Raw genomic sequence first — 26,302 nt, forward strand, 5'->3', positions numbered from 1 at the left:
TATTCATACTCTTTTTCAATCTTTTCTGTATTTAGAAATAATAATGTACATATTGGTCTATGGTTTCATTTTCTCATAAACCAATAACCCAGCTTTTCTTGGTCAATTTTTCAACTATTGTTATTAATGCTCTGATCTAACCAAATCTCAAGTAAAAAAAATTGAAAGATCAACATGTGCCTTCTCCTTGTCATCTGAACACATGACTTTCATTTCATAGAAAAGATTAATGATCCTGCATAGAAATATTACATAATTTTGATTGCTTCATTGGTTTATTATTTTCCTCACCTTGCAGTAATTTTTCTACCACCATCCATACCTACATTGGTAATGCATTTTCCTGATTTAATTTGAATGTTTGTTTTTAAAAGTTTCATACTTATTATACTACAATGCTGAATCTGGAAAATTTAAGAAAAAATAGTTTTAAATGTGTAATTTCAAAGAGAAATATAAAAGATCATTAATTTTTAGAAATTCTGGGAAGCTAAGGAGAAGTTTTCTTTGTTATTATAATCTATAATCCCTTTTTCTTTAAAAAATTGCCTAGATAATTTTTGCATGGTTGTGTTCTGAAATATTATAAACTGGGGCTGGTGACTCTAAAAATAGTTGTATTACTGTACATCACTAGTGGGATATAGTCTATGGACAAAAACTCACAGCAGTAAAATATTAAATAGTTTTCGTAGTCTCAGGATAAAATTATCCAGTTTTTCCAACCAATAAATGGTATGGAAAATGGGAGGAGGGAAGTTCACACAATGAAAGATCTTAAGAGACCTACCAACCAAATGCAATGTATGGTGGATCTTGTTCGGATTTTGATTCAAACAACAATGACTTTGAAAGACCTGGAGGAATTTGAATATAGATGGATACTAAATAATATTAACTTAATTTCTTAGGTATGATAATGGGATTTTACTTAAGGATTTTTAAAGTCATAAACAGTTAGAAATGCACAATGAAATATTTGTGGGTAAAAATTCAGTTTGCCTAGGGTATGAAAATGTTAGAAGGATAAAGAATTATGGCAAAATATTGATGATTATTGATGCTAGTGATGAGTACATGAAGGTTCATCATATTCTTCTCCTTTTAGGGGGATTGAATTTTTTCACAATAAAAGGTTTTTAAATGATGTTGTAAGATGAGAGTGGAGGTACCAAAAAGAAAAATAAAAAAAAGACATCCTTCCAAGATACAGAATCACCACTGTTGTCATGGATCCTACCTCTATTTAGACAAACTCTCCAGCCTTTCCTTGTTCAGTCACCTTCATTATTTGACATGATAACTTCTATCTGAGACAGTCCTGCTCATGCATTCTCCCACCATGTGAATTTTGAGGTATTTTTCTAGTGATAGAAATGAGTTCATGTATATTCAGCTACCTGGTGGCATCAAATTGCCATATGCTGTATATATATAGTTTATTTATAAGGTTAATCTCTCTTTGCATCAGTTTCTTCATCTGTAAGGTGAAGAATTCACAACAGCCCTACATGGTAGGTACTATTATGATCCTCACCCTACAGATAAGAAAACTAAGGCAGAGAGAGGTTAAATAATCTGTCCAAGGTTCACAGCCTCTATTATTTCCATGGGTCATGGCAATAAATGTATATCATTCTTAAAGTTTTCTGTTACTCCAAGTATACACATTTTCTAATTTACTGCATATATTCTGTCTTCCCAGCCAGGTTGTTACCTAAATATTTCTTTTTGCCCCAAACTCAAATAGCATTATTGAAAGAGTTCCCACTAGTGTCATTTGTCTCGTTTGGCCTTCAGCCAGTTGTCTGTCCAATAAGGTCTGGCGATAGTAGAGGTAGTGTTGTAAATTTCCATAGCTGCGTGGTACATGTAGGCAGAGTTGGGAATACTGCATCCATTTTCATCCTACGAAATGTGAGATTGTTTGAGGACGCGTGGTGGCGCTGCAGGATAAGAAGGTACAAAACGAACAGCAGCTGCAGCTCCATTAACTTGCAAAATTTACCATCAGAGCCTGGAAGCCCACCGGAAGCGTGGATGCCAAAGAAAGGCAGAGTGAGTCCTCTGAAAAGGACTACTTGCTGGAATATTTCTGAGGTATAATATCTGGTGGAATAACCGCGGTCTCAGACACTAGGACTTTACAGTTCTGCAGAACCACCCTCACAGGAGGCTGTACGGAACAATGGAGCCCAGCGGGAAGCTCATTTGCAGACAAAGGCAAGTCCTGTTTTCCTTTCTTCTCCTGTTGGTCTTATCCGTGGCAGGCGCGGCGGAGCTTAGGCGCTATTCTGTGTTGGAGGAAACTGAAGGCAGTTCCTTTGTAACCAATTTAGCAAAGGACTTGGGTCTGGGGCAGAGGGAACTCTCTAAGAGGGGGGTTAGGGTCGTTTCCAAAGGCAACAAACTACATTTGCAGCTTGATCAGGAGACAGGAGATTTGTTGCTAAATGAGAAACTGGACCGCGAGGAACTGTGCCGTCACACAGAGCCCTGCGTGCTACGTTTCCAGGTGTTGCTAGAGAGTCCCTTAGAATTTTTTCAAGCTGAGCTACAAGTGATAGACATAAATGACCACTCTCCGGTATTCTTGGACAAAGAAATGTTGCTACAAATATCAGAGAACAGTCCTCCTGGGACTACATTTCCCCTGAAGAACGCTCAAGATGTGGATGTAGGCCGAAATAATATTGAGAACTATATAATCAGTCCCAACTCCTATTTTCGGGTCCTTACCCTGAAACGCAGCGATGGCAGGAAATATCCAGAACTGGTGCTGGACAAAGCTTTGGATCGCGAGGAGGAACCTGAGCTCAGGTTAACCCTCACAGCACTGGATGGTGGCTCTCCGCCACGGTCTGGTACCGCTCAGGTCTACATCGAAGTTGTAGATTTCAATGACAATGCTCCTGAATTTGAGCAGCCTTTCTATAGGGTGCAGATCCCTGAAGACAGTCCGATAGGATTCCTGGTTGTCACCGTCTCTGCTACGGATGTAGACATAGGAATCAATGGAGAATTTTCCTACTCACTTTTCCAAGCTTCAGAGGAGATTAGCAACACCTTTAGGATCAATCCCTTGACAGGAGAAATTCGGCTAAAAAAACAAGTTGATTTTGAAACAATTCAGTCCTACGAAGTCAATATCGAGGCGAGAGATGGTGGAAGCTTTTCTGGAAAATGCACTGTTTTGATTCAAGTTATGGACGTGAACGACCATGCCCCAGAGGTTACCATGTCTGCATTTACCAGTCTGATACCTGAGAACTTGCCTGAGACTGTGGTTGCAGTTTTCAGTGTTTCAGATCTTGATTCGGAAGAAAATGGCAAAATAAGCTGCTCTATTCAGGACGATCTACCCTTCTTCCTGAAATCTTCTCTGGAAAACTTTTACACCCTACTAACAGAGAGACCTCTGGACAGAGAGAGCAGAGCCGAATACAACATCACCATCACAGTCACTGACTTGGGAACACCCAGGCTGAAAACACAGCTCAACATAACCGTGCTGGTCTCCGACGTCAATGACAATGCCCCTGTCTTCACCCAAACCTCCTACACCCTGTTCGTCCAAGAGAACAACAGCCCCGCCCTGCACATAGGCAGCGTCAGCGCCACAGACAGAGACTCAGGCACCAACGCCCAGGTCACCTACTCACTGCTGCCGCCCCAGGACCCACACCTGCCCCTCCCCTCCCTGGTCTCCATCAACGCGGACAACGGGCACCTGTTCGCTCTCAGGTCGCTGGACTACGAGGCCCTGCAGGCGTTCGAGTTCCGCGTGGGCGCCACAGACCGAGGCTCCCCTGCGCTGAGCAGCGAGGCGCTGGTGCGCGTGGTGGTGGTGGACGACAACGACAACTCGCCCTTCGTGCTGTACCCGCTGCAGAACGGCTCTGCGCCCTGCACCGAGCTGGTGCCCAGGGCGGCAGAGGCCGGCTACCTGGTGACCAAGGTGGTGGCGGTGGACGGAGACTCGGGCCAGAACGCCTGGCTGTCGTTCCAGCTGCTCAAGGCCACGGAGCCCGGGCTGTTCAGCGTGTGGGCGCACAATGGCGAGGTGCGCACCGCCAGGCCGCTGAGCGAGCGCGACGCGGCCAAGCACAGGCTGGTGGTGCTGGTGAAGGACAATGGCGAGCCGCCACTGTCTGCCACCGTCACGCTGCACGTGCTCCTGGTGGATGGCTTCTCCCAGCCCTACCTGCTGCTCCCGGAAGCAGCCCCGGACCAGGCGCAGGCCGACTCGCTCACCGTCTACTTGGTCATCGCCTTGGCCTCTGTGTCCTCCCTCTTCCTCTTTTCGGTGCTGCTGTTCGTGGCGGTGCGGCTGTGCAGGAGGAACAGGGCGGCCTCGGGGGGTCGCTGCTCGGTGCCTGAGGGCCACTTTCCTGGCCATCTGGTGGATGTCAGCGGCACAGGGACCCTGTCCCAGAGCTACCAGTATGAGGTGTGTCTGACAGGAGGTTCAGGGACCAACGAGTTCAAATTTCTGAAGCCAATTTTACCCAATTTCCAGGGCCATTCCCCTGGGTCAGAAATGCAAGAAAGCTCCAACTTTACAAATGACTTTGGTTTCAACATTCAGTTAAAATAATCGTTCATAATCCACATTTTAATTTTTATGATAAATTCAAGTAATGGTTTTTCTGGCAATCTATTATGAAATTTAAATTACATTAAATGTGCCTGTAGGATTTCTCATGTTGTCACTATGTTTTAAAAAATGGGATCTCATCTTTTTCTTCATTCCTATACCAACATGAATGGTCTTAAACTCTCTAATCAAAACACTGATGAGGTCAATAGTTGTACAAATCCTTATTCTGGAATAGCTTAGAAATATGTAAGATGTGAAACAGTGGAAAATTAATTCCACATAATCAATTGTATTTCATTGTAGATTTTCTTATTCTTAAACAGTTAGATATATACAAAGCAGTAATGCACTAACATAGTGAAGTGTAATCAGGGTTAAGAGAACTGGTACAATGAGAATGTCTGGCTCTAATAGCACTAAACTTCTTTGATAATGTTTTCTTTTAAAATGTTATATAATTGTGTTTCCTTTCATTAATATATTAGTATTAGTTTTAATATAATTATTTTAAGTTGTTTCCACTTAATTTCATTGATGTTAAAAGAGGAAGAAAATGGCACCATAATTATCTAGTGAGATGAATTAGCCTGGTAGTGAAATCAGCTTTTCCCTTTGAGAAACACTGATCATTTGGGACAGAAACTATAGTGGCCACTCATATCCATTTATCTTTCCTTCTTTAGTAACAGATCCCAAATTTCATTTATGGTATTAGTGTGCTTAGTCAACAGAATACATTTTCCCAGCCTCCTTGGCATTTAGAACTGGACATATTACTGGGTTATAGTTCATAAGACATATGTATAAATGTTGTAGGAGACTTCCAAGAAGACTATTTAAAGAGACATGACTCATCTAGGAATGAGTCCCCTTTTTCCCTTCTCTAACTGCTCCTTGCTGCCTGGCATACATATGTTATGGTTAGTACAAAAAAGCAGCCATATTGGACCCAAATGATGGAAACAATGAACTAAGACAGTTAGTATAGAACAAACTTGAAAGAGACAAGAGTCCCTGATGACCATCAAGTCTTGCTATCTTTGCATTGCCTACTTTTGAACATTTTCAACTTAAAAAATAAAGGAAATTTTATCTCATTTAAGCCACCAATTATTTTAGTTTTTATGCTTCATCCAGTGGAATCTAGTCATAATTCTTTAACAATATAATTTTTAATTAAAATATTATATATACACTAAAATGCACAGATCTTAAATGTACTATTTAATCTAACTGTTCTTCTTTAAGACTTTATTTCTTGATTTAAAATTTAGTTAAAATTTAGTTAAAAGTGGTATACAGAGTGTTTTACATTTATTATCTCTTAAATCTTTTACTAAACCCTAAGGGGCTTGGCATATTACCCCCTTTTTTACATATGAGAAAACTGAAGCTTATAAACTTAAGCAACTTGCTCATAATTCTGAAGTAATAAAAGGAAAAATTTGAATTGTAATCCGAGTCTATCTGAATCTAATTCTCCTGTTCTTAACCAATATGCCATATTGTCAGGCATGAATTGGTAATATTGTTTTGTAAGTAAGCAAGTGAAATTTACCTATTATTCCTACTCCTATTTCATGAACTAAACTCTCATGTAGAAATGTGACTTTTAATCTATAGTTTATATCTGTTTCTACATCAATGGCCATACTACTCTACACCAAGAAACTTAGAATTATTATAGAAACACTGACTTAAGTCAGCTGGGTCAGACACCACAAACGACCTTTTTAATGAGTGCATCAGCCTGATTATATTCCTGTACCTTCTCAATATGTCACATTCATTATTGCAGAAATGAGTTTGAGAAGGGAGTAGAGTTATCCTATGGTTGCCTTTCTTGAATTTTTTATGCTCTTTTTTCAGTCTTTTTCTGATTTACACACACAGATAATTATATAAACATATATAAAACATGTGTTTTCTTCAAGAAGTTGAAACTTGCTTTATTACATACAGTTTCATAAGTCCTTTATTGAAATTAAATACACTATGTTCATTTTAGCCTACTATTTGTTTGAAAGCAGTTGCTATCCTAGTATTAATTCTCAATGGAATAACTGATTTCAGAAAAATACAGGTGGCAATGTTGTGGAGGAATTTTTATCACGTAATAACTTAGAGATTCCGGAAATTTAATAGGAAAAAACCTGATGGGCTCCAGTTATTTTCTGTTAAAATTACCCATATGTCATTGGCAACTCCTCTTAAAAATTATGCTGAAAGCCGGGTGCAGTGGCTCACACCTGTAATCCTAGCACCTTGGGAAGCCAAGGTGGGAGGATTGCTTGAGGGCAGGTTTTCAAGATCAGTCTGAGCAACATAGCAAGACCCTCATCTCTACAAAACAAAAATAGCTGGGCATGATGGTGTGCACCTGTGATCCCAGCTACTCAAGAGGCTGAGGCATTGCTTAAGCCCAGGAGTTTGAGGTTGCAATGACCTGTGATGATGCCACTGCTCTCTAGCGCAGGTAACAGAGTGAGACCCTGTCCCCCCAAAAAATGCTGAAAAAATGTGTTTGCTTTGTTGACTTAAATGACTTTATTGTGAAAGAATGACTTACCATAGCTGAATCAGGCATTCTTCAGCATTCGCTGTGATGATACTGTTCTTGTAGAAATAATAATTTTTCACTCAGTTGCTGGGTGCATGAGGCATCCATATGAGTGTTATGTATTAGTTTCTATTGCTGCTGTACAAAATTACCACAAACTTTATTGCTTAAAACAATAAAATGTATTATCTTACAGTTCTGTAGATCAGAAGTCCAATATGGGATTTATCGAGCTAAAATCAAAGTGTCAGCAGGGATGCATTCCGTTCTTGTGGTGCTAGAGGAGAATCCATTTCTTGTCGTTGGCAGGTTCTAGACACTGCCCACATTAAGTGGATCATGGCCCTCTTTGTCCATCTTCAAATCCAGTAACAATAAATCTCTAACCATTCTTCAGTGGTCACAGCTCCGTCTGACCATAGCCAGGAAAAGTTCTGTTCCATCCAGATAATGCAAGATAATATCCCCTTCACAAGTACCCTAGCTTAATCACATCTACAAAGTATCTTTTGCCATGTCAGGTAACATATTTGCAGATATTGGGAATTAGGGAATAGGTATCTTTAATTGGCCATTATTCTTTCTACCACAGGTTGGCTGCTTGGAGAAAATTATGTAGTCTAGCAGTACCACCTGTGGCCAAAGAGGGCACATAAAGGTCTTTATACCAGGAGTTTAGGCTTCATTGATAAGATGATTTAATCCAAGGCAAGATGATTAACAAAATTCTAAAAACACTAACAAAAACACTGAATTAATAATTATATCCTTAATATTTACTGTAATTTATATTATGGAAATAAACCCAAACAAAAGAATTCAAATCTGATAAGGGACTTGTACCTAGAATATATAAAGAACTCTTACAACTCAATTGTAAAATGACATATAACACAATTAAAAATGGGTAAAAATCTAAATAGATACATTTCAAGGAAGATATACAAATGTCCAACCACATGAAAAGATTTTCAACACATTACTTATTTGGGAAATACAAATCAAAATCAGAAGATACCACAAGGATGGCTATAATAAAAAAGTAAGATTACAAAAATTGTTTCGAAGATATGGAGAAATTGTAACCCTGATACACTGCTAAGTGGGAACATAAAGTGATGTGGTCACTTTGTAAAACAGTCTGGCAGTTCCTTAAACAATTAAACATAGAAATGCCATCTGACCCGGAAATTCCCCTTAGGGAAATGAAAATAAATGGATGAGTATTTGTACATGAATGTTCATAGTAGCATTATTCATAATAGCCAAAATGTGGAAACTACCCCAATGTCCAAAAAAGGATGAATGAATAATCAAAATGTGATATACCTATACAATGGAATATTATTTCGCCATAAATAGAAATGAAGTATTGGTACATGCTACAACTTGAATGAACCTTGAAAGCATTATGCTAAGTGAAAAAGTCAGTCACAAAAGTCCACATATTATATTATTCCATTCATATGAAAGTCCAGCATAGGACACTCTATAGAGACAGAAAGTAGATTAGTGATTGCTTAGGGCTGAGGGCAAGAGGGATGGGAAAATTTAGGAAGAGGGAGGAAGAATGATAGTTAAAATACACAGAATTTCTTCTGAGGTGATAAAAATGTTCTAAAATCATGATGATGGATGCACAACTCTTTGAATATATTAAAAGCCATTGAATTTTATATGTTAAATGGGTGAATTGTATGGTTTGTGAATTATATCCCCTTAAAGCTGTTTTTTAAAAAGGGTAAAACAAAAATTATTCTTGTCATGACAAAAAAAAGGAAACCAAAAGTGTGACAGGCCCAACTTTGAGATCTGCCTATTTAGAAAATAATATTCCAATAATTTGAAAGTTGAGAAAACTCTTTCTGTGAAATAGTTCCCAGGCTTAGGTGTTGGAAAGAAGAGGAAGTAATCTATTCTTTAATAAAGCATTGGTTAAATACCCTCTTTAGAACTATCACTGATTGCAATTTTTAAGTGTCTACTCATAGCATCTATAATATGTACCATGGAAAAGATGTACTTGTGAAACTGTCCCCATGTTGCTTCAGAAAACATTTTGCTCCCAAATGCATACTCCTCTTGGCTTAAATGTTAAATTATTTTATGTAATCAATAACACCTCAACAGCATTAGACAGTAACATAAGTGAAAGTTTGCTCTTTATCCTCTCTGTGCTATACCACAGACCTCTGTCTATACACACAAAAGCCACATGAAAATAGAACCCAGTGTTTCATATTACATAGCCTATTCGGTACATCCAGAATTTTGCCTCCAATATTAAACCAGAAAATAGTGAAACACGTGGTGGCGCTGCAGGCTAAGATAATGGAAAACAGAATTGCCTACGCAGCTCCAGTATCCAGCCAAACCGTTTCGCACTGCCTGGAAGCAAAAGAAGAGCTTTCTCAGCCAGAGCAAAAGAGAGAGTGAAGCTTCTTTAAAACACGATTCAACGGCTTAGTTCTGACGTTCTGGACTGCAGGATCGCGATACCAGGATCCTGGACATACATAAAGCTCCTGTGAACGAAATTTTCAGGAAAGAGCAATGGAGATTGGATGGATGCGCAATCAGAAACAAAGGCAAGTCCTAGTTTTCTTTGTTTTGCTGAGCATGCCTGCTGGGGCGGGCGCCGAATTGGGGCCCTATTCCATAGCGGAAGAAACGGAGAGAGGCTCTTTTGTGGCAAATCTAGGGAAAGACCTAGGGTTGGAGTTGACAGAGATGTCCACCCGGGGGGTCCGGATCATTTCCCAGGGGAACAAGGAGCATTTGCAGCTCGCGGTTCAAACTGGGGATTTGCTTATAAATGAGAAACTAGATCGAGAGGAACTATGTGGTCCCACTGAGCCATGTGTACTACATTTCCAAGTGTTAATGGAAAAACCATTAGAAATATTTCAGGCTGAGCTGAGAGTGAGAGATATAAATGACCATTCTCCTGTGTTTACTGAAAAAGAAATGCTTCTTAAAATTCCGGAAAACTGTCCTCTAGGAAATGCATTTCCTCTGAATAATGCTGTAGACTTGGATGTGGGAAGCAATAATGTTCAAAACTACAAAATCAGCTCCAATTCCCATTTCCGAATTCTAACCCAAGAACGCAGAGATGGCAGGAAATACCCAGAGCTGGTGTTGGATAAGGAGCTGGATCGGGAAGAGGAGCCTGAATTAAGATTAATCCTGACTGCGCTGGATGGCGGCTCACCGCCCGGGTCTGGGACAGCCAAGGTTCGTATTGAAATAGTGGACACCAATGATAACGCTCCTGAGTTTGAACAGCCGATCTACAAGGTGCAGATTCCGGAGGACAGACCTGTTGGCTCTCTGGTTGTCACTGTCGTCGCCAGGGATTTAGACAGCGGAGTCAATGGAAAAATATCCTACACACTCTTTCAGCCTTCAGATGATATGAGCAAAACTTTGGAGGTAAATCCTACGACAGGAGAAATTCGACTGAGAAAACAAGTAGATTATGAAACAGTACTGTCTTATGAAGTAGACATCAAGGCCACGGATGGGGGAGGTCTTTCAGGAAAATGCACTCTTCTCCTGCAAGTCGTGGATGTGAATGATAATCCCCCAGAAGTGACCATGTCTGCACTCACGAGCCCCATCCCAGAGAACTCACCCGAGACAGTAGTTGCTGTTTTCAGTGTTTTGGATCCTGACTCCGGGAACAATGGCAAGACAATTTCCTCCATCCAGGAAGACCTTCCCTTTCTTCTAAAACCTTCAGTCAAGAACTTTTACACTTTGATAACGAAGAGAGCACTCGACCGAGAAGCAAGAGCCCAATATAACATCACCATCACAGTCACTGACTTGGGGACACCCAGGCTTAAAACACAGCTCAACATAACCGTGCTGGTCTCTGACGTCAATGACAATGCCCCTGTCTTCTCCCAAACCTCTTACACACTACTTGTTCACGAGAACAACAGCCCTGCCCTGCACATAGGCAGCGTCAGTGCCACAGACAGAGACTCAGGCACCAACGCCCAGGTCACCTACTCGCTCCTGCCGCCCCAGGACCCACACCTGCCTCTCGCCTCCCTGGTCTCCATCAATGCGGACAACGGGCACCTGTTCGCCCTAAGGTCGCTGGACTACGAGGCCCTGCAGGCGTTCGAGTTCCGCGTGGCCGCCACAGACCGAGGCTCCCCTGCGCTGAGCAGCGAGGCGCTGGTGCGCGTCGTAGTGGTGGACGACAACGACAACTCGCCCTTCGTGCTGTACCCGCTGCAGAACGGCTCTGCACCCTGCACTGAGCTGGTGCCCAGGGCGGCAGAGGCCGGCTACCTGGTGACCAAGGTGGTGGCGGTGGACGGAGACTCGGGCCAGAATGCCTGGCTGTCGTTTCAGCTGCTCAAGGCCACGGAGCCCGGGCTGTTCAGCGTGTGGGCGCACAATGGCGAGGTGCGCACCGCCAGGCCGCTGAGCGAGCGCGACGCGGCCAAGCACAGGCTGGTGGTGCTGGTGAAGGACAATGGCGAGCCTCCCCTGTCTGCCACCGTCACGCTGCACGTGCTCCTGGTGGATGGCTTCTCCCAGCCCTACCTGCCGCTCCCCGAAGCGGCCCCAGACCGGGCTCAGGCCGACTCGCTCACCGTCTACTTGGTCATCGCCTTGGCCTCTGTGTCCTCGCTCTTCCTCTTCTCGGTGCTGCTGTTCTCGGCGGTGCGGCTGTGCAGGAGGAACAGGGCGGCCTTGGGGGGTCGCTGCTCGGTGCCTGAGGGCCATTTTCCTGGCCATCTGGTGGAAGTCAGCGGCACAGGGACCCTGTCCCAGAGCTACCAGTATGAGGTGTGTCTGATGGATGGCTCCGGAACAAATGAGTTCAAGTTTCTGAAACCAATTATCCCCAACCTCCCGCCCCAATGCGCTGGGAAAGAAATAGAGGAAAATTCTAACTTCCACAATAGCTTTGGATTTAATTATTGATAAAAACTCATTGAATAAAGCCATTAACTTCTTAATATTGTCTACTTTGTTAAACTAAATTGTCCATGCTCACTACCACCAATAAGGTTGTTTCATTTTCTCTGTTTGATTGGTCATTAGTTTCCAATTTTATGCTTAACTTCACCATTTTCCTTTTCCACATACTTACTCCAATGAAGTGTTTCTCATCACGTCCCATAAATGAAGTAGGCTTTATATTCAAAGTTAATATCATCTTTTAAAAATTTCTTCTACCCTATAAATGTCTTTATTCACTTTGTATTAATTATTGCTATATTATTTATGTTAGTTCTCACTTTTCTAGAACTTCTTCAATTATTAAAATTCAAGTATTAAAATAATCTGCTGCATGTAATATGTGTATTTTCTATGTCATATTTCTGTTGTCTATTTTGTTTTCAAAATTGGTGTTTTTGTTGGTTTATCATAATCAATTTTCATTATAACACTTTTTGTAAACTGTGTTACTTTTTTCAAGAGTTCTACCTTCTCTGATCAGAGAAATAAATCTCTGATCAGCTTTATCTAAAAATAAGAAAAGCCATTGTAGGATGTTGAGTTCATGTAAATGTGTTTAAGTTTGAAGATAAAAAGGCAAAGATTCGGCCTTCTATAAGATTATGTAGAAATATTTAAAAATCTGTTGCTTTTAATTCTGAGGAACAAATCAGAGGTCCCTGTTAATTTTTTGATTACTAACAATCAGTCCCATGAAGTTAAAAAAAATAGAAGTCATCAGGTAGAATGTTGTGTGTAGCCCTTTCTCTGTACAATATCCCTAGATTTAATCTGTATCCTTTGCTTATTATGAAAAAATAGAGCTTCTTTGTAGATATTAGGCCTTTGAATAAAATTCTATGTAAGTCAGATGTTATAATGTAGTTATTACCTTCAATAGTGTTAGGAGAGATGTTAGTTTGATCTGTTCTTTACCTCCTTTTATTTGGTGTGGAGAAATTGGATCCTACTAGATTTCAATTAAGAAGGACCTTAAAATAAAGTTCAGTCCCTTCTTTAATTCTGCAAGTTATTTTAAATCTAATATAGAAAAAAGAAAGAAAGAAAACAGAAATTGCAAAGTATGAATAAATGAAAGAACACAATTTTCTAATGTTAGGGATTGAAACACACTAAATATTGTTTCATGTCTGACTCATTAGAGTTTATTTATACATGGCTTAATACAGCAAGAATTTAGTAAGTGACTAATTTGTCTACCAAAGATGACTGATAACATAGTTGTCCTCAAGTGGCTCACATATTAACCAACAGACAGAATGGCATGAAACAGGAAGCAATAATACATACAGGGTAATTAATCATAGTTGTATGCATAAGTTTTCAGAGAAGCACGGAGGAGTGGCAACCTAAATGCTTGGTTCTGGATTATAGAGTGATTATTCTGTTTAGGCAATATAATAATATTTTGAAGAAGTTTGTTGAAGAAGGTTGCAAATGAGTTTCTTTGTCAGTTTTTGCTGTCCTATGCCCAGTGTTTCTGGAAAAGTAAAATATATTGTTTTGGTGGTCCCAGAAGGTACCCACAGTTTTTCCTTTGGTCGTGTAAGAGTTGTGTCAGAGATGAAAGGTCTAGTACAGAGCTAAATCTGGCACAGTGAAGTGAACAGAGTTACTGTTACAAACATTTTTCACTGTTGAATATTTAACTTTACCTATGAAGCCACAAAGAATCCCAAGAACATGAACAGTTCTCTATCTTAGCATTATTTTTTACAAAACAAACAAAAGAAAATAAAAATAAAAAATTTAAACAAGCCACTAAAGGAAAATTTTTGTAGGTGTATGAAACACACAAAAATTGGGTAAAGCCATTTCAGTGTGTTGGAAGCCACACGGTGGCGCTGCAGGCTAAAAAGATGAGGGGTAGGGACTTGAACTGAGAACACTATGCAAGTCACTAACAAAGAAGGAAGATCCCGACAGACGAGCTGGGGGAAAAAGCTGTAGCCGCCCAAGATTGAAAAACGAAAAGGAAATAAACCCTAGTTCTCCGCTGCTATTAATACATAACATAAGTCTGGGATTTGCACCTGCTGTTTACATCCGGCGCTGAGATTGTGACTGATAAATGAGGAAACAGCAAGCCATGGCGGCTAGAGGGTTCTGCTTCCCAAGACAAAGGCAAGTTCTATTTCTCTTTCTATTTTGGGGCGTGTCCTTGGCAGATTCTGGGTTTAGACGTTATTGGGTAACAGAGGAAACAGAAAGAGGATCATTTGTGGTCAATCTGGCAAAGGATCTGGGACTAGCAGAGGGAGAGCTGGCTGCAAGGGGAACCAGGGTGGTTTCTGATGATAGCAAACAACATTTGCTCCTGGATTTTCATACTGGGAATTTGCTTACAAATGAGAAACTGGACCGAGAGAAGCTATGCGGCCCCACAGAACCCTGTCTGCTGTATTTCCAAATTGTAATGGATAACCCCTTTCAGATTTACCGGGCTGAGCTGAGAGTCAGGGATATAAATGATCACTCACCAATGTTTCGGAACAAAGAGATGGTATTAAAAATACTAGAAAATACAGCAGAAGGGACAGCATTTCGACTAGAAAGAGGACAGGATTCAGATGGAGGACTTAATGGAATCCAAAACTACACCATCAATCCCAACTCTTTTTTCCATATTAAAATTAGTGACAGTGATGAAGGTATGATATATCCAGAGCTGGTGTTGGACAAAGTGCTGGATCGGGAGGAACAGCAAGAGCTCAGTTTAACCCTCACGGCTCTGGATGGCGGGTCTCCACCAAGATCTGGGACTTCCACTATACGCATAGTGGTCATGGACATCAATGACAATGCCCCACAGTTTGCTCAGGCACTCTATGAGGCCCAGGCTCCAGAAAACAGCCCCGTAGGGTCCCTTATTGTTAAAGTCTCCGCAGGAGATGTAGACACAGGAGTCAATGCTGAAGTAATCTATTCATTTTTTGATGCTTCTGAAGATATTCCAACAACTTTTCAAATTAATCCTTTTTCTGGGGAAATCATTCTCAGAGAGATGCTTGATTATGAATTAGTACAGTCTTACAAAATAAATATACAGGCAATAGATGGTGGGGGTCTTTCTGCAAGGTGTATGGTTTTAGTTCAGGTATTAGACACCAATGACAATCCTCCTGAAGTGATCATATCATCACTTTCCAACTACATTGCTGAGAACTCTCCTGACGCCGTACTGGCCATATTTAGGATTAAAGACAGAGATTCTGGAGAAAATGGAAAGACGGTTTGCTCCATTCAACATTATCTGCCTTTCCTTCTGAAACCCTCTGTGGACAATTTTTACATCCTAATGACAGAAGGAGCGTTGGACAGAGAGAGTCAAGCTGAGTACAATATCATCATCACCGTCACTGACTTGGGGACACCCAGGCTGAAAACCCAGCAAAACATAACAGTACTGGTCTCTGACATCAATGACAACGCCCCTGCCTTCACCCAAACCTCCTACACCCTGTTCGTCCAAGAGAACAACAGCCCCGCCCTGCACATAGGCAGCGTCAGCGCCACAGACAGAGACTCAGGCACCAACGCCCAGGTCACCTACTCACTGCTGCCGCCCCAGGACCCACACCTGCCCCTCAACTCCCTGGTCTCCATCAACGCGGACAATGGGCACCTGTTCGCCCTCAGATCACTCGACTACGAGGCCCTGCAGGCCTTCGAGTTCCGCGTGGGCGCCACAGACCGAGGCTCTCCTGCGCTGAGCAGCGAGGCGCTGGTGCGCGTCGTGGTGGTGGACGACAACGACAACTCGCCCTTCGTGCTGTACCCGCTGAAGAACAGCTCTGCGCCCTGCACTGAGCTGGTGCCCAGGGCGGCAGAGGCCGGCTACCTGGTGACCAAGGTGGTGGCGGTGGACGGAGACTCGGGCCAGAATGCCTGGCTGTCGTTCCAGCTGCTCAAGGCCACGGAGCCCGGGCTGTTCAGCGTGTGGGCACACAATGGCGAGGTGCGCACCGCCAGGCCGCTGAGCGAGCGCGACGCGGCCAAGCACAGGCTGGTGGTGCTGGTGAAGGACAATGGCGAGCCTCCGCTGTCTGCCACCGTCACGCTGCACGTGCTCCTGGTGGATGGCTTCTCCCAGCCCTACCTGCCGCTCCCGGAAGCGGCCCCGGACCAGGCTCAGGCCGACTCGCTCACCGTCTACTTGGTCATCGCCTTGGCCTCTGTGTCCTCCCTCTTCCTCTTCTCGGTGCTGCTGTTCGTGGCCGTGCGGCTGTGCAGGAGGGACAAGGCGACCTTGGGGCGTCGCTGCTCAGTGCCTCAGGGCCACTTTCCTGGCCATCTGGTAGATGTCAGTGGTACAGGGACCCTGTCCCAGAGCTACCAGTATGAGGTGTGTCTCATGGGTGGCTCTGAGACAAATGAGTTCAAATTCTTAAAGCCAGTTATCCCTAATATCCAGGCACAGGGCCCTGGAAGGAATAGTGAAGAAAATCCCATCTTTTGAAATACCTTTGGGTTTAATTTTCAGTAAAAATTATGTTATATTTTCATGTACTTTTGTAATGTTATAGAACCATATCAATATTAATTTTAAACTAGTTATGCAGTTCAAGTAGTTTTCAATTTTCAGTTATTACATATCTACATTTTAAATGTTATTTTATCTCTTTTGCCTTAACAGTGAGTTTTAATTCAATTAGTACCCATTTCTAAAGAATAATTTCAATCCTCTCCAAGTGTACAAGAATTTATTTATTATCATTTCTCATTCTGGAAAACTGAAGTCTTGATTTTTCTCCTAGCATTTTTCAGAGACTGAATCTCATGGTCCTAACCACCTGTCTATTGTACTTCCTTCTTATGAGAAGTCATATCTGCCCTTGGAAGCTTATTCTAATATTCTATTTATTCATTTAAAAAGCAATGCCATCTAATTTTAAATCACAACATTAAAAAGAAATATTTCTTTATTAATAAGTTCACAGTAGATGAAATATTATTTTATGATTATTATTGGACTCCAATAATATCTTTGTGTTTGTATTATATTATTTTCTTTAAATACACTGTTATTATTTGGCTAATATTTTTTCGTTCTCTTTTGTTGATTTTATATATATATATACATAAACAGATTGTATCTCATAATCCAAACAAAATGTAATATACTGCATGAAAATAAATGGAAATTTGAAACATTTTGAAAATTTGTGTGTGAAAATATTGGTGGACTGATGGAAAGATATTCACTTTTCATTTTCTTTTATAAATGTATTTAATTATTGTCAAATTTAAAATTAAGATGAACTAAATGTTACAAAGAAAAACAATAGTTTCTTCAATCTCTAGCGTATTTCATTGGAGTGACTTCTAGAATTATCTCAATATTTCTAAATATATTTCTACTATTATATCTTGACATTCAGTTTTATACTTTAATCACTTCTTGCTGTGAGGAAAAAAAGATTTAACTTTCTCTGTAACTAACAACATATGTGCAAACACTGCATATTCTCTTTCTTCTATTCTTCTAATAGATTTATTAGTTTTTTAAAAGTTAGACTAGTTCTGTTAGTATCCATAAAACTAAGATTTCTTTAATATATGCATTAGTGTAGAATGATTACATTTCTTTTCTTGAAAACATTTTTCCTAGAACTGAAAATTGTTTTGTACTTGCATAATTTTCTATGTACTTCTATTGATGTTTTACATTATCTCTCATTTGAATTTCAATCTTTCTCCTTAAAATATTCAAATATATCGGATACATATCAATTATGTTTATTTCTTAGAGATCTTTCACCTAGATCTCTGCTTCATTTACACTGGTTGTTCTAAAGGCTGTCACTCTATGACTTTTTTTCTTTTAATATATTTCTGTATTTGTCCCATTGTACAAGGTCTAGCATGTTCTTCTTAGTTTAGTCTCTTATTTAGCTGATACATATCTCTCAATGCCTTCATAAAAATGGATGCAGAGGAAGTAAAACTTTTTGAAAGCTTGCATTAGAAAATTATCTTCTTTTCATTTCACTTGACTGATAGTTTGACTGGGTATAAAATTATAGGTTGAAAATAATTTTCCCTCAGATTTAAAAAGCACTGTTACTTTTATTGACCACATATAGAGTTGTTCAGAAGGCTGATTCCATTCTGATTCCTATGTCTTTTTGTGTGATCCCTTTTTTTTCTTTCTTTCTTTCTGGAAGCATTGGTAAACTTTCCCTGATATTCTGAAAATAACTTAGTACTGGTTATTTATATATTTATTAAATTAATATGGTCACATGAGTGTGCCCTATTAATGTTTATCTTTTTCTTTTGTTTGTTTGTTTGTTTGTTTTGAGATGAGGTCTCACTCTGATTGCCCAGTCTGGAGTGCCATGACTATTGACAGGTGCAATCATATTGCACCGCAGCCCCTAACTCCTGGCCTCAAGAAGGACTCCTACCTCAACCTTCTGAGTAGCTGAGACTACAAGCATGTGTCACCACACCTGACTGTTTAGACTATCATTTTCAGTTCTGAGAAATTTTCTTGGTATGTTCTACTCATAATTTCTTCCTTGAGTTTTCTATATTCTGAGTTTAACCAAAATCTCAGTTAAATATTAAATTTCCTAGACTGCTTCTATAAGACTCTAAGCTTTTTTTCCTTTCTTATTTTCTATCTCTTTAACACTTTTTCCATTTTTTGGACAATTTATTTAATCATTCAATGTTTTTTATTTAAGTTTTTCTTTAAGGCTCACAAATATTTATTTCTAAGAGCTTTTTTGGTTCTCTGAGTGTTTTTCATGATATCCTGTTATAGACTTATAAATATAATATCTTCTCTCATCTATAATTAATTTATTTATTCCTTAAAATGTATTATGTAAAAATACATTATGTACTATATATTCATTTTTAAAATAAAAGTGAGTCACAGGGAAGTTAAGAACTTGTGCAAGGTTTTATAGCTAGTAAAGGACACTGAAGGCCTAGCTTACTGTTTATCTTATAATAAGAATACATATTTCATACAGTTACTATTAAGATTAAATGGGCAAATACATGTGAAGCACTTAGAAAAATGGGTGGCATGGAATAAATACTCAATAAATATTAGCTCTCATTAGATTTTCTCTGAGGATATTATTCACGTATTTTCAAAGGCTTTCTTCTGTTTTCTATATTTGTATATTATTGTTCCTCTTTTTTTTTTGGTAGTGGTCGTAGTGGTAGTTTTGGCCTTTCTATTTTATGTTATAGACATTTTCCTTAAATGCCTTGTGGTCCTTGAGTATCTTCTCATATTTAAGAAAGATGACTTATCAAAATGCTGACAAGTGACTTTTTGTGAGTGAACAGGGCCTGCTGATGGCAGGGCTTTATTCTAAGGCAATCATGCTAGGATAAGGCTATTACCTGGGAAAACCCCCAAATATCAGTATGTGTAAGTCTTTATTTGGGACTTTAATATTCTCTGAGTTGGAATTTTATAACATCCACTGTGTGGAGGTGGGGTGGGAGTCAGGCATATACCTTGTATCCTACAATCTGAGAATAGTGCATGGGAAGGGGCTAGAAGTCTCACCATTCAGAATGCAAAATTTTGCTACTCTCCTTACTTTTAGTTTCACACTTTACATTGTACTCAACTCTGCCTGGGTCTCCAAGAGTGGAGAAAGTCCCATTTAATTTCTCCAGAGAATAAACTTTTCATTCTCTGGCCCTGAGTTACTTTTCTGTCTATGTAGGATGGTGAAAGGAACAGAGAATTCAACTCTCCCATATAGATACTTCCAGCTAATAACTTTTTTTCAGTCCTTAACTGACTTTAGTCTTATTTCACACCTGGTTCCTACAAATCTTTTACCTAAATGAGATTATGTGGACAAAACCCACTAGTTTGTTGTGAGTGTCTTCAATGCAGGAACTTTAGACATTTCTTGGAACTAAATCAATTGCTCTTCCATCTGCTTCCTGTTATCAAAAAATATTTGTGCATTCTTAGTCTTTGTTAGATCATATCATTTTTATTACTTCTCTGTCATTTTAGTGGGTATTTTAAAAGGAGGGAGGATAAATGTATGTAGTCAATCCAACTAATTTTCAATTTCTACCTTTCTGTACCAATTTTTCAACCATATATCTAGCTTGCATTTTTTAAGAATGATATTTGAACTTAACATTTTAAAAATGCAAACTTGTTAGATCCCTCCTCCACCTATTCTTAGTGAACTTTAAGATCTTCTATAGTGGACATCGTTGATGAGATCCTAGCATCTATTCCAAACAATTTCCCTCATTATGCAGCAACAATGTACTTTTGCTAGGACTGAAACCACCCCAAGCTTAAAAGGTGGTCTGAGACAGTATTAAACCAAAGGAAGGGCCAAAGATAGGTCTTTAGATTCTGGGACTAAAATCTCTACCTATAATTCTACACATCTTGAATCAATGATTACTTTGGTGGCAGGCACATGTTCTTAGTTGGTCTAATCAGAGTGAAAATTAAGTTTTTTCCTACACTTGGGAAGAGAATTTCTCTCACTTTCACTTCCTGGGCTGAAAGAGAAAGCAGATTGCCATAATTGTTGCTGGAATTAATCCTGGGAACCTGGGGAAAGCCAGCTTTAAGAGTAAGAGTCTGCTTTAACTGAAACTAACATGTTCATGCTTGTGTACTTAGGAAATTTTCTGTAAATTATGAAAAACTGGAACTAAATTACAGACTTACATAATGTGTTTCACCCAGTATCTTCCTTCATTTTCTCTCACTTCACAATTCATTGCTATTAAGGAAATCATTGTTATTCAAAAATGCCTTCTTGTGCTGTAGCAACTATCTAAATGTCTCATCTCATGGTTAATCCACTTTCATAACTTCTGAAATGACACATGTACATTTTCCCTTTCTCTTACCACCTAAGGAAGGCCAAGTAGTGACAGAACTTTATTCAGCTTAACAATCAGTTATATCCTCCTGGTTTCAGGTTAACAATTTTCTCAGAAAGTTTACAAACTCCTGGGGACCAGGAATCACATCTCAGTATGTCTATTCACCACAACCAAGTACATTTGTTCATGTGGAGAGTGGGGAAAGATACTGAATAAATGATTTAAAACAAATACAAACATCATCACAAACTATAAAAAATATAAAAAAATGTTATGGAATATAGGTTATTTCTGTAATTACTTAAACACAATGCATTACTTAAATACAGTATTTGTTTCTGGGGAACATTTATGTCAATTAAATGTAGGTAGCTTTCATCAAACTGTGAAAATCTGTGGAGACGCATGGTGGCGCTGCAGGATAATATCGCGAAAAAACACTGGCTGGTGTTGCGGACCCTGTTACCTACTGCGCACAGAGAATTGGGAAGACAGAAAGAACACGCCTTCAAGGGATAACCTAGTAGCCATTCAACAGGGTTAATATCCTTAGACTTACCTTCTTTCTGATCTGGTGGACAGATCAGAGAGGCACATTTCCCAGAACTGGGAAGTGGAGCTGAAGTGATTCTGCAAGAAGCATTCGGGGAAGGAGCTATGGAGAACGGAAAGACAGGCACTCTGTGGATAAGGCAAGTCGTGCTTCTCTTTGTTTTGCCGGGAATGTCTCAGGTGGGCTCCGAGCCTGGGCGCTTTTTGGTGGCTGAGGAAATGCACAGCGGAAGCTTTGTAGGCAATTTGGCAAAGGACCTGGGACTGGAGGTGGGTGAGCTGTCTGCGCGGGGAGCTCGGGTGGTCTCTAATGATAACAAACAGTGTTTGCAGCTGGACACAAACACCGGGGATTTGCTGTTAAGCGAAATGCTAGACAGGGAGGAGCTCTGCGGCTCCGCTGAGCCTTGTGTGCTGTATTTCCAGGTGTTAATGAAAAATCCCATGCAGTTTTTACAGATTGAACTTGAGGTCAGTGATATAAATGACCACTCTCCTGTATTCTTGGAAAAAGAAATGCTCTTAGAAATCCCAGAGAATAGTCCTGCTGGTGCTGTCTTCTTGCTAGAAAGTGCAAAGGATTTAGATGTAGGAGTCAATGCTGTAAAAAGCTACACAATAAGCCCCAATTCTCATTTCCACATTAAAATGAGAGTCAATCCAGACAATAGGAAATACCCAGAGTTAATTCTGGACAAGGCTCTGGATTATGAAGAGCAGCCCGAGCTCAGTTTCATCCTCACTGCTGTGGACGGTGGGTCCCCTCCCAGGTCTGGGACTGCCTTGGTTCGGGTGGTGGTCATGGACACTAATGACAACACCCCCGAGTTTGAGCAGACATTTTATGAGGTGAATATTCCAGAAAACAGTGTCCTTGGCTCACTAGTTGTCACCGTCTCCGCTTGGGATTTAGACTCCGGAATAAACGGGGAAATATCATATACCTTTTCTCATGCCTCAGAAGATATTCGCAAGACATTTGAAATTAATCAAAAGTCAGGAGAAGTTAGTTTAAAAGCGTCCTTGGATTTTGAAGCAATTGATTCATACTCAGTAATCATTCAAGCCACGGATGGGGGAGGACTTTTTGGAAAATCAACAGTCAGAATTCAGGTGATGGATGTGAATGACAATGCTCCTGAAATAGCCGTGTCATCAATTACCAGTCCAATTCCAGAAAATTGGCCCGAAACTGTAGTTATGGTTTTTAGTATCCGAGATAAAGACTCTGGGGAAAATGGAAAGATGGTTTGTTTTATCCCGGAAGGCCTCCCATTCCTGCTAAAATCTTCAGTAGAGAATTACTACACGTTGGAAACAGAGAGCCCACTAGACAGAGAGAGCCAAGCTGAGTACAACCTCACCATCACCGTCACTGACTTGGGGACACCCAGGCTGAAAACGGAGCACAGAATAACTTTGCTAGTAGCAGACGTCAATGACAATGCCCCTGCTTTCACCCAAACCTCCTACGCCCTGTTGGTCCAAGAGAACAACAGCCCCGCCCTGCACATCGGCAGCGTCAGTGCCACAGACAGAGACTCAGGCACCAACGCCCAGGTCACCTACTCGCTCCTGCCGCCCCAAGACCCACACCTGCCCCTCAACTCCCTGGTCTCCATCAACGCGGACAACGGGCACCTGTTCGCCCTCAGGTCGCTGGACTATGAGGCCCTGCAGGCGTTCGAGTTCCGCGTGGGCGCCACAGACCGAGGCTCCCCTGCGCTGAGCAGCGAGGCGCTGGTGCGCGTGGTGGTGGTGGACGACAACGACAACTCGCCCTTCGTGCTGTACCCGCTGCAGAACAGCTCTGCGCCCTGCACCGAGCTGGTGCCCAGGGCGGCAGAGGCCGGCTACCTGGTGACCAAGGTGGTGGCGGTGGACGGAGACTCGGGCCAGAACGCCTGGCTGTCGTTCCAGCTGCTCAAGGCCACGGAGCCCGGGCTGTTCAGCGTGTGGGCGCACAATGGCGAGGTGTGCACCGCCAGGCCGCTGAGTGAGCGCGACGCGGCCAAGCACAGGCTGGTGGTGCTGGTGAAGGACAATGGCGAGCCTCCGCTGTCTGCCACCGTCACGCTGCACGTGCTCCTGGTGGATGGCTTCTCCCAGCCCTACCTGCCGCTCCCGGAAGCGGCCCCGGACCAGGCGCAGGCCGACTCTCTCACCGTCTACTTGATCATCGCCTTGGCCTCAGTGTCCTCTCTCTTCCTCTTCTCGGTGCTGCTGTTCGTGGCGGTGCGGCTGTGCAGGAGGAACAGGGTGACCTTGGGGGGTCGTTGCTCGGTGCCTGAGGGCCACTTTCCTGGTCATCTCGTGGATGTCAGTGGCACAGGGACCCTGTCCCAGAGCTACCAGTATGAGATATGTCTGACTGGGGGCTCCAGGACAAATGAGTTCAAGTTTCTGAAACCAATTATCCCCAACCTCCCTCCCCAGTGCCCTGGGAAAGAAATAGAGGAAAATCCTACTTTTCCCAGTAGCTTTGAGTTCAATATTCAGTGACCGTAATTGACCTTTATATTACGTATGTATATAATTTTGTGGCACTTCCAAACCAATGTTTATTTCCAATTTGTGTGTATTTAAAATTGTAGTGATTTACTTTCATATTTTCTCATATTCTTTCCTGCTTTACTTTTTAGTGAATGCTTGTTTACCTTTATTTTTGGTTCTCACAAGATGGTAATTTATTCTTTAACCTAGGTGGTCTTAATTTGTAATTAATTTGTTTCTTAAGAACAATACCTAATTGCATTTTTCCCTGTTCCTACCTTCATGTAAATTTTTACCCACAATTATGCTGATGGTAAAATAAAACATACCAAATTGGAGGCAATTCACGTTATCCAGCATTTGATTCTCTCTCTCTCTCTCTTTTTTTTGCAGTTGGTTTTAAATGGTTGCTATTCAGAAATGTCATTTCTCTTTCTTTAAACACAGTGCATTTTTATGTTAACTTTTGAATATGTTTATTAATTTTTAATATAAACCAGAAAGGCATATCCTATGATACAAAGACAAGTGTAATCACTTGATTAGAAAGAGCTAGACGGCAAGTTTCTTAGTATTCTTTTCTCATTCATCCTGGAAAGTGATTGTGAAGCCACATTTTATATGATGGCTACTCAAGGAATCTTGGAATATGAAGCTGTAATTTTCCATGTTTCATTAGTGTTGCAAAGCTATAATGCAATGTGGTGGAATGCAGGCACCTGAATAATAATTCGTATAGCATAAAGTGGACTTGTGTGCTATGTATGAATTTCTACCTGTTATACCAGAATTTAATGTATATACATTGGAAACTCTTTTTCAAGCTTTTGTAATATACCACAACCAATAGTAACATTATGTTTTTCATATTTTGCAACACATAAACGTAAAAGAAAGAAATTTTTGTGAACACTGCTTAGCCTTTTTGTGATGCAATCTGAAATTGCCTATATTATTTCATTCTACTTATTAATAATTTTCAAATGTGGTCATGATTCACTAACTTGATTTCATGATACACTAATGGGTAGTAACCCAAAGTTTGAAAACCACTTTTTTGATATTTAATAGATGTTGAACATTGAGAGTATAAAAAGATAATCCTTTAGAGTCCTAATTTTTTTTAAAAAGTTTTCAGACCACCGTAGGAGGGACAGCTTTGTCTCCTGTTGCACAGGCTCCAACTAACCACTTTTACTTTTAAGGATCTGACTACACTATAGAAGAAAAAGCCTTCGTATTTGGGAGAGGAGATTTTCCATGAATTTTATCAAAAAATCTAAAGTCCATATGTTTTGAAAGAAAAATGTAGATGAATAAAATTAGTAAAAGTATAGAGGAAAAGGAAATGTATATGTGTGTTTGAGAGAGAGCAGGCATGGGAAAGAAGAAATTAGTGGGGATGAGTAAAATGAATGCTTCTAGTGGCATAAACTAGACTCAATTGCTTCTTGAAGATGTTTTAAAACTTTTTATTAACATTGTAGAGGGACTGAGTATTAGTCAGTTAATAATGCCAAGAAGTACAATCTATTTTTCTAGTACATATGAAATAACCGAATATTTACCCTTCTTGAAAGCTAAGATTTGACAACCAGTTCTGCTGAACTGTATGAATGAAGTAATCATTCTTTTCATTCAAGATAAATGGAGAGAACAGAAGTCAACTGTGTTTGCATGCAAGCTAATTGAATTCTAATTTTCTGTTATTGAAAATGGAACTAGGAGCAAGTTCTTTTCCCCCTAAATGAAAGCTTCTTTACCCAGAGAATGAAACTCACAAGACGTTATTAAAGTCAACTATTAAGATTACTTTCTGTCTTTACTGCACTTAGTGGGAGAAAACTGGAGGACTTCTGGCTTAAAGAAATATGAAGTGTTATAGCTTCTTAGTACACCAGACAAGATGCATCAAATGCTGAATGTGACAAGATGGCCACTTCACACACATTAGATGGCTATGATCAAAAAGACAGATAAGACAATAACAAGTGTTGGCAAGGATGTGTGGAAATTGGAGCCATCATGTATTGCTTGTGGGACTATAAAATGACACAGCCTCTTTGAAAGCAATTTGGCAGTTCATCAAAATGTTAAATATATACTTACCAGATGACCAGCAATTTCACTATGTACCTATTAAAAGAAATAAAAAGATGTCTACAAAAACTTATACATGAATGTTCATGGTAACATTATCAATAATAACCAAAAGTGGAGACAACCCAAGTATCCATCAACTGACAAATGAATAAACAAAATGT

At 40.4% G+C, this 26,302-nt stretch overlaps 4 protein-coding genes across 4 annotated transcripts; all 4 read left to right on the forward strand.

The window, feature by feature from the left end:
- The first annotated feature begins 2,188 nt into the window (after positions 1 to 2,188).
- On the forward strand, positions 2,189 to 4,597 carry LOC138393088 (protocadherin beta-13). Its single transcript, XM_069484134.1, has one exon. It carries the CDS (start codon positions 2,189 to 2,191, stop codon positions 4,595 to 4,597), a length of 2,409 nt encoding a protein of 802 aa, XP_069340235.1.
- A 5,116-nt stretch (positions 4,598 to 9,713) lies between these two features.
- LOC138393089 (protocadherin beta-16) lies at positions 9,714 to 12,110 on the forward strand. The gene has a single exon (XM_069484136.1). It carries the CDS (start codon positions 9,714 to 9,716, stop codon positions 12,108 to 12,110), a length of 2,397 nt encoding a protein of 798 aa, XP_069340237.1.
- Positions 12,111 to 14,238: 2,128 nt separating this feature from the next.
- LOC138393090 (protocadherin beta-10) lies at positions 14,239 to 16,608 on the forward strand. Its single transcript, XM_069484137.1, has one exon. It carries the CDS (start codon positions 14,239 to 14,241, stop codon positions 16,606 to 16,608), a length of 2,370 nt encoding a protein of 789 aa, XP_069340238.1.
- A 5,042-nt stretch (positions 16,609 to 21,650) lies between these two features.
- Positions 21,651 to 24,047, forward strand: LOC138393091 (protocadherin beta-12). Its single transcript, XM_069484138.1, has one exon. The coding sequence runs from the start codon at positions 21,651 to 21,653 to the stop codon at positions 24,045 to 24,047; it is 2,397 nt and encodes a 798-aa protein (XP_069340239.1).
- Positions 24,048 to 26,302: the final 2,255 nt, after the last annotated feature.

Source organism: Eulemur rufifrons, chromosome 10 (genome assembly GCF_041146395.1).
Source record: "Eulemur rufifrons isolate Redbay chromosome 10, OSU_ERuf_1, whole genome shotgun sequence".
NCBI lineage: Eukaryota > Metazoa > Chordata > Mammalia > Primates > Lemuridae > Eulemur > Eulemur rufifrons.

Coding starts and splice junctions, on each gene's coding strand:
- LOC138393088 (XM_069484134.1), top strand. CDS start 2,189: ATGGAGCCCAGCGGGAAGCTCATTTGCAGACAAAGGCAAGTCCTGTTT.
- LOC138393089 (XM_069484136.1), top strand. CDS start 9,714: ATGGAGATTGGATGGATGCGCAATCAGAAACAAAGGCAAGTCCTAGTT.
- LOC138393091 (XM_069484138.1), top strand. CDS start 21,651: ATGGAGAACGGAAAGACAGGCACTCTGTGGATAAGGCAAGTCGTGCTT.
- LOC138393090 (XM_069484137.1), top strand. CDS start 14,239: ATGGCGGCTAGAGGGTTCTGCTTCCCAAGACAAAGGCAAGTTCTATTT.